This window comes from Athene noctua, chromosome 3 (assembly GCF_965140245.1).
Source record: "Athene noctua chromosome 3, bAthNoc1.hap1.1, whole genome shotgun sequence".
Lineage (NCBI taxonomy): Eukaryota > Metazoa > Chordata > Aves > Strigiformes > Strigidae > Athene > Athene noctua.
In genome coordinates, this window is record NC_134039.1 from 54,086,277 (window position 1) to 54,095,364 (window position 9,088).

General features: G+C 44.1%; 1 protein-coding gene across 1 annotated transcript; it reads left to right on the forward strand.

Moving 5' to 3' along the window:
- The first annotated feature begins 3,062 nt into the window (after positions 1-3,062).
- On the forward strand, positions 3,063-8,810 carry ARRDC5 (arrestin domain containing 5). The gene is given in 5 exon segments (XM_074901677.1): positions 3,063-3,313; positions 6,459-6,496; positions 7,409-7,559; positions 7,561-7,612; positions 8,142-8,810. Coding segments are annotated over 5 exon segments (1,161 nt in total).
- The last annotated feature ends 278 nt before the right edge of the window (positions 8,811-9,088 follow it).

Sequence of the window (9,088 nt, forward strand, 5' to 3'; positions counted from 1 at the left end):
TCCCTCTGCTTTGGCACATCCAGTTCCTTCAGACCTCAAAGTCTCTGGGGAAGCCAGTCCTTGTGCAGACCCAGAGTGACAACGTCACCCCCCTGGGCTGAGTTTGGCTACTCTGGGGCCTCATCAGCACAACCCTATATCAATGTGTTCTAGTACAGTGCAACTCTGTAAGCTCAAGAGTTTGGCCCTTCATTTCCCCTTGAGTTTTCAGGTTCAAAATTTTCAGCTGGAACCAGGAGGCTCAAACCTAAGGCAATGTTCATGTGAGTCTCAGAGAATGAAAGCAGGAGCAATGACACAGTTTTCCCTGATGCCTGCACAAAACTATGAAACATAGTGGGACTGCAAAAAGCTTTTTAAATGACTGAGGGGAAGCTATTGAAGGCAGGTTTTGGTTTGCAGAATTAAATATAGCGAGGCATGGTTCCCTTTTCCTTCCATTTGCAACTTCTGAAGTGTAGCTGATTCACACGAAAAGTTCTGGTTTGGCTGATATCAACTGAAAGCTCAAAATCAATGACACCACGCATCAACATAGACAAAGAGAGAATATAATGTTCCCCACTGTACTTTTGGAAGCCTACTTTTGTTAAAAGTACCCTGTACTACTCCTCTGGAAATGGAATTTAAAGATCATTTTGTCAGAGATGTCACAAAGTGCAAAGAAACAACATTTGCAGAACTCATTTGTAGCTGGTCTAACTTCAAGAAAGAAATTGGAGTTAAGGAAGAAGCACAAACCATGACATTAAAGCAATGCTTCCTCCTTTTCTGGACGATTGCATGTCCAGATTGCACTTAAAATTCTCAAGGGATTTACAGATTGATATGAAATATTGGTTTGGTGAAACGGCAGCATGTAGATCATAGATATAAGCTATTTTTGTAGAGCATAAATCAGTGCCTGAGCACCAAACCATGGGAGACTAGAAATCAATTCATATATTATCACTAATTATAATTTTTTACTTGACGGTATATCATCACTCATGCAAGCAGCTATAAGCTATTTATTCCACCCATAACCACACAACTTGTGCACAAGGCGATGACTGCTGAAAACTGCCAAGCATAAATAAGAAAAAAGATATTTTTGTTATTGGAAATTCTGTGCCCAGTTGAGAAACTGTTCCTTCTACTACAACCCAGGGCATTGAACAGTTCTTTTCCCAAAATGTTTAACAAGGCAAGGCAAACAGAGGCTCAGAGAACGAGATGCAGCAGCCAAGAATCAAGACTGAGTGACAGTTTGCAGTCAGCATGCTAATTCAACACCTTTCTCCTTAAAAAAGAAACACCTGAAAATACTGTAAGCAAGAACGGGGTACAGAGGCTGTGAGGGAGAATCTTGACAATGCTGGAAAAAGAGAGTGATTAATACGGAGGAGGAAAGGCTTAAAATTCAGTGTGTTGCTGTGACTTGTTTCCTAAACTGTTGGCTTTCTCGATCAGTTAATTTTCAGTATTTCTCAGTACATGCCCTCATCCTCAACCTGCAGCTGAGAGTATCTCCTCTGGAGTTGGGTTCTGAAAAGCAGGTGCCGGTGATTTCACTCTGTGCTCACAGACCTGTCCTCACTGCAGCCCTTGTAGCTGTCTTCATCCCTGTTTCCCTGGTTGAAGAAGTCTTGCTCACCTCCCATGCATCTTTTTTCTGCCTTTCTCACATATATGTGGGTCAGAGCATGGCACACTCGTTTGGTCCAAGTGTCCAACAGCATTTCAGTTCTATCTCAGATCAGCCTTACAGTGTTTTGGGTTTTTTTTTGGAAGGAATATGTCTTTCCCGTTAATGCTATGATCAAGTTGCAGCAGCTCCAGCTAGCTGGAATTGCTCTGATATGACAAAGATTAGCTCAGGACACAAAATGGGCTGAGTTTCATCTCAGTCCCTTGCCTTTAGCCATGTTCACTGGAGCCTCCTACATTACAATGAAATCTTGTCAATCACGCTACATTGGTGAACAAGACCCTGCTGGGTTCAGCCAGACCTGCAGGACCTCGATGCCAAGAGGGGTGATGTGGTGGCTCTTTGTCTGCCCTGCTGTCCTCAGATCTTACTGGCACGTGCTGTAGTCTTCTGGCCACTGCTTATGCTGTCTATATCTGCCACATCTATGACCCTCTGCTAGTAGTCTGTTGTGGGGTTCACACAGCCCCCTCTCGTTAGCATTCCCAGATAACAATGGCTAAAGTAGTAGTGAGGTGAGTGTGCACAGCAGGTGTGAACACAATACACAAAACTGTTCATTCTGTCTTTCCTCATGGTGTTACCAGTCTTACCAAAACTGGTAACACCATGAGGAAAGTAGGAACTGTGAGACAACGATCAGCTGAATTAAACAGTAGGCAGGAGATTACCAGGAGATTTATGAGGGTAGAAAGAGTCACCCTGGAAAGAAATCTCAAGGAAGTTTGAAAGGTTGTGGCCAGGACAAGGCCTGGGAGTGGAATGAGGGAAACATCAGCCACCAAACCCAGAGCTTGTGCTGCCAGCAGAAGCATACTGCTGCCGGGGGTGTGAGCAGCTTGCATGCAGCCAACATGCTGACATTGATGGAGTGTGGGGGGCTTGTGGGGTGTGTTCTCACTGGTGGATGGATTAGTGGGTAGGGTGCATGCAGAGCACACACATCTCCCCAAGGAGAGGTGCATGAGTTGGGTAACCAGCACCCCAGAGGAGGGGGTTGCACCTAACCATGCATGTGTGTGTGTGCATGCTTAGAAGTTTTGGGGATTAGTCATGGAAAGTCTCTTAGAAATTTCTATGTGCTTATCAATATTTGCTAAGTGTCGTGAATTGTGGTTTATCTGCTGTGTGGCTGATACTGACCCTAAATGTGTAGTTGAATGCTTACCAGTTAGGTGCTGCTAATAATCAGACAAATGTCTCCTATCCCCTCTGACATAGCTTGCAGAGCTGAGCTGTCTCCCTGTGGGACACCCTGTGCCCATCTCCCATGCCATGACCTCACGAAGCCTGAAGTTTTCCATGGTTGGATAAGATAACCTTGCAATCCAGCCTTTGGACCCCAGCAGCACCCAGTTTCTGCTTTCCCCCCATGTCAACAGTGAGAGCAATTAACCTGGTGCTGCCTGAGATTGAGGTGTATTTGGCCAGCTCCAGCATAGATGGCCAATTGGTTCTGAACCTCAGGAGTAATCTGGCGAACCCTGTTGTGAAGGTGGAACTTGTGGGAAGAGGTTTTCTGAGGTGGCTTGAGGAGGATAATCCTGAACTGGACTACAACACCAGCATGCCTTACACTAACCAGGCTGTCCATGTCTCCAAGGATCACTTTCCACATAGAGGGTAAAACACTGGAATTAGGCACTGGTTAGCTGAACAGCATCTTAGTGTTGGGCTAGGGAAGGTGGGTTCAGATCTTCTCAAGTGGGGAGGAAGTCTTCCTTTTGCCAGTGCCCATGCACACTGTTTCCATACCATGGCATACACCCTGTCACTACATCATATGGCAACCAGGGCTTTGCGATGATTGTGTTGAACAGAAAGCAGTATTTGTGAGCGTGAGCAGTCCCCCATTAGTTGGTGGTTATATCTGTGAAGTGAATATTTGTCACATAGAAATCTATCACAACCTGTGTAGCAGCAGGTAGAAAACTTTAGTTACAAGCACATCACTGAAGTAGTATTTCGTCATCTAAAATGCTTGCCTACAGTGTTCTTGTTGACTTATATGTCAGCAAGTATCCACTGCATATAAAGGCTTTGTTATATTTGCAACTATAGTTGAAGTATTATTAAGAGTTACTGCTATATCTTTACTGAGAGACAAAAAAAAATTGAGACATACACTGAAAATACCTGCAAAAGTGTTATTATTTCAGCGAATCACAGAATCACAGAATTGATGAGGTTGGAAGGGAACTCTGGAGGTCATCTAGTCCAACCTCCCCTGCTCAAGCAAGACCACCTAGAGCCTGTTGCCCCGGACAATACCCAGATGGCTTTTCAATGTCTCAAAGGAAGGAGACACCACAACCTCCCTGGGCAACCTGTTTCATAGAGAAAAATTATTTTCTGATGTTCAGAGGGAAACCTCCTGTGTTTCAGTTTGTGCCCGTTGCCTCTTGTCACTGAAAAGAGCTTGGCTCTATCTTCTTTGCACCTTCTCTTCAGATATCATACATCCCAACATGCACACACATAAATGCAGAGCTAATTATTAAAATGTACAGATTTATTAAAAAGAGTAAAGTCAGTGGGATGTAATGACCACCTCAGACAGTGAATTATTCCAGGGGATACTGAAAGCAAACAGAAGCCTCCTAGGAGGTGCACTCCCCGTTCTCAGCTCCTTTATCTTAGGATCTGTCCGGAATCCTGAAAATTTAGTCTACAAATCATCGGTGGTTGATGCCCTATATTAGTTTAGTACTGAAGTTAGAGTATGCCAATGTGTGGAAATTGTGTTTCTGAGCTACCACCTGCAGTAGTCAGGCTTCATTTCCTCTCAGACTTAAAGGCTCTATCTCACCCAAAGGTCATTTTCCAGTTACACATGCATTAGACTATTAGCCTTGATGTACTGCAGCATGTCGATGCTTCCTGTAGGTTACCAGATGTTACATCCCTGATGGAAAAGAGGGAGAAAGGCTGAGTGTTGGAAAAATTATTTTTGCCATTATAAGAACAAGTACCTGTAAAGCACCTTGGTTCTGGATCTTTTTGGCTAAAGTTCAATCTGGTGTTGCTTAAAGACACACTTGAATCCATGTTCTGCCACCTACACGTATCTTTCAAAAGAGCTGAACACCCACATCCATCAAGACTTGCCAATGCAGTGCAGTTTAATAACAGATTTTTACTACCGCAACTCAGTCTTTTTCCTCGTTTTCCAGCATTGATTACATCCCTGTAGAAGTGCTTTAACAAGTCCAAGAAAGCCGTTTTAAAACATGAAAGAAGATACAGACCTGACCCTTCTTACCCTGAATACTCTGTACCCCCCACTGCTGTTGGCGTACAAGGAGTGTATGTTTGAACAGATTGCTGCCTGTGGCAGCTTTTGACACTCAGCTGCTAATATGCTCTTGATAACATGTTACTATCTGGTATTTGATCTTACCACATGCCCTACTTGGGTCATGTGTAAGAAGTGTATATACATGGATCCAGATGCCTGCTGGCATATTTCTTTTTAACCCTGGTAAACCCTGCCACTGCACAAGAAACTCAGTATTGTCTCTCTGTGAGAGGAGGCCTGCTGGAGGAACTGACTCCTGGCAGTCATTGAATGTGACTGGTAACACTTGTAGGATAATTAGATCCAGAAAAAAAAAAAAAAAAAAAAAAAAAAGAGTTTCAGTGCTACCAGGGATAACTATCCTCATCACCAACAGAAACCCCCCAGTCTGAGCAAACCAGAGGCAGGAACTCACAACACCATGGGCAGTCTGAAACTCTTTAAGCACTGCTATGTACCGTCAGTCACACCCCAGGAAATCCCTTGTGTCCCTCATAGAAAGGCCACCACTCAAGTCACTCCTACAGCAGCCTCTTCGCACTTTCCCCACAGCTGCAGGTATCATCTCCCTTGCTGGGAAATACAAGATGGAACACTTTTTGAATTAGGTAACACAATAAATTGTCTGAAATTGAGTTACTTTTCTCAGTGGGACCAAAGTTTCCAAGTTCTGCTGAAAACCAAGTGTGTGGTATCCCTGGGTGCCTCCGGGAAGCTAACTCTTGGGAGCACCCTCCCACCCCTGCAGCTGCTGGGAAACTTTCTCCAGTGGAATTAATTCTGTTGCATGGTTTCAGGAGAATAAGGTATTTGGAGAAGACTGGTGCTCCTGTGCAATGGGGCTCACATTCAGCAGCCATGGGGAGCAAAGTAAAGTGAGCGCACCTTCACTTCCAGGGTTTAAGGCTGCTGTCCTTTTGACCTGTGTGGAAAGTTAAGCACAGTTTAGCAAGTGGGCAAAGTTCAGAGAGGTCTCTTTAGAAGTGATGCAAAACAAGTCAAAGTAAGTGAGATTAAATCTGTACATAGAATGAAATAAGTATCTGCAAGCCAAGGCTTGCACCACAGGGCCTCTTTCAGCCCTACACACAAAGTCAGGCTCTCGGGCCATACCTGCTTCAGGGATTAAGAAATCTGAACTCTTTCAGTAGTTCCCCACACTGCTGGGGCTGAGAAACAGACCACTCATGCCAGTGCCCAACTGCAGATCATTCCAGGAGGTGAACAGTGATTTCTTTCAAGATTAAATTGCAGATCTGCTCACAGTTCAAAGTCCTTCCTTCTAACAAAACAGGAACATTGCCAAAATAACTTAAAGACAACATCATGTGAGATAAGGCCCTGGGAATATCAGGTTTCTACAAACTGTCAGAATAAAGAACATGACTTTCTTATATTGCAGTTATCTAAGATGCTGGTGAATTTTAGTTTCCTCCCTTTCAGATTGTTTTAGGCTCTTCTTTTCTTCAGAGTTACAACTCTGATTGAAAATGCTGTTACGCCATCTGGTAAATCTCCCATGCTGTGAGAAAACAATGTCCAGGCTCTTCTGACAACAAGAACATCCAGTTTAGATTATTAAAACTTGAGGCATCATGGAATTAATCTGCAAAAGGATACAGTCAGCAGGACAAAATTCTATCGGTCTCAGATCCCCTAATATTGTTGTTCAAAGTGAAGTTTTGGCACAAGCTAATAGGAGGAAGGAAAGCTTAAGTCTGGATGATAAAGCTGCCAACAGATAAAAGTGTTTAAAAGAAATAGGTCTTTGATGAAGAAAAGAGTCTAGAGCTGGTCTTGTCTGGTCAGAAGGGGCCAAACTTATCCTTGCATAGGTGGAACAGTCTTTCATTACAGTCAGTGGGACCTCACCCACACAAAACTAAATTTGATTAAGAGCAAGTGGCACAGAAGCAAAGACATTAGAAGGAATGAATCGTAACTTTCCTGTCTCACAGCTGTGCAGAAAAGGTGCCAAATATTGTGAGTGGGGTCTTTTGCACAGGTGAAACAAAAGTTTCAGATCATATGCACAAGTATTGTAGACAATGATAAGAGGAGAGGTATTACACCACTTTACTCCCTCAAAGCCTATTAGTGCTCATCTGCAAAGTTAAAAGCCTGTGGCACTCCATTTTGATAGGTGAAAATCCTAAACGGTTTGCAAGGAACTGCAGGTTTGCTGACCTTGTGTTAAAATGAGGCAGATTATAAGTTCTCACTTCTGACTGGTAGGGGTCCATATCTCCTGCTGACCTGCAAAATCCACCTTATACCATGCCTTTATGGCACTTCGGGTGCAATACCAGATGGTGAGAACACCTTGCATTCTGGGCGAAACATCAAGGTTACCTACCGTAAGGTACAAAATCCTCAATGTTTAAAAGGCTTCTGATAGCAGCGTGTTGTTTGACTTTCAGATATCTGCCTGGATTCTGGGGTCCACACCTTTGACTTCCACTTCTGCTTTCCTCCAAGTATTCCTTCCACATTCACCAGCAAAATTGGCTGCATCTCCTACTTTCTTCAAGGGACTTGCTGCAGCCGCCAAATTGTCTTAGCTAAAGAGATGTTTATTGTTGCAAGGAACTGCTGGTGACCACAGAAGACATGTGAAAGACAAGGTACGGGGAACAAGCTATCTGAGTTGGAGACACAGACTTACCCTGTTCTCATGAAGATCTGTAACTGCTTACTACTGAGTGTCCACAAACTTTTAGCTCTGAGCCTCCTCTTTTTAGCATCCAAATGACACTTCAGTATCTTCTGTCATCTTTGTCCTAGGGCTTGCACAAAGGTGTATCTTTTCTAGCGTACAAGTTGCATTGTAAGACTTCAAGAGTGACATACAGGGAGTGCTTTGAGATCCAGGATGAGGGAAAAAGGAGGTTATTCTCTTGTTTTGAAGTCTAAGCCTTGGGCAAGCATCACCAAATAAGAGGTGCCTTTTTCACTGAACTCTACCTAGACTGGGACAGTCAGTCAAAGGTCATCAATAGAGCCAGAACATGATGATTCTAACAAATTTGTGGCCTTTGTCTAAATTTGGGTATGGATAGCTAGAGGTGACAATATTTACATGTGTACACATGATTTTTTTCCACAGATGCTCAGGAGGATTGTGATAATTCAGCCGTATCATGTTTGGTGCAGCGAGGAAGACTGTCCTCTGGGTTAATGGTGGGGCTTGTGGGGAGAGTTGAACAGCCTCAGCTGTTGTGCATTAGGAGTTTGCGCATGTTAGGAGTTTGGGAATCACCTGGTATCCAGCAACAAGAACTCACCATGCTTTGCTCTCCAATCATCTTCTCCATGCAGGCCTCAGTGGTGGTGGAAGCTAGAAAGGATGTAGTTTATTTCTGCTGCTTCAGCCATGGCTCTGTGATTCTTCAGATTTCCCTGGAGAAGGGCATATTTTGCCCTGGAGAAACCATTGTCCTCATGACAGATATTGCCAGCAGGACATTAGAAACATTGTTTTTGATGTACACTGCATTGTCCTGTATCATGGCTTCAGCAGCAGGGGGGGAACACCACTACTTGGAAGACCAAAGTGAAGTGACAAGGTTGGAGTTCCAGGCAGACACAGCTCCTTTTGAGGCCATGAGAGTTACCGCTGTGCTGGTTCTGCCAAAGCCTAGGCCTGTCACCAGCCCTCTCATGGAAAATAAAATCATGGCATTCAGGTATGAGCTGGTAGGCACCTCTGACCTTTCTTGTACCACATCCACCATCATGGGCAGGGTGCCCATCATCATAGCAGCCACATCGGAGCATTTCTCTGCAGAGCAGAGCACAATGACTCTGTATGAAATGAGGTGACATCTCAAAGGGGGTGAGTCTCCACAGAGACATTTCTGAGATTGACTCAGGAGCAATTGCCAGCAGATCCATGGAATAAAAGATTTTTCTGCACACACACACTAGCTGTATGCTTTCACAGGAGGAGCCTGCTTTTGCAGTAACGCTCCAGCGATTCCCAAAACAAGAAGGGAACAAGCCAAAGCCCAAGGTCAGGAAGGCACATAAGGGGAGCCCATAATTCTGTTAAACTGACACCTGATAACTGGATAAGGAAGAGCAGGAGACTCAGCAGTGCC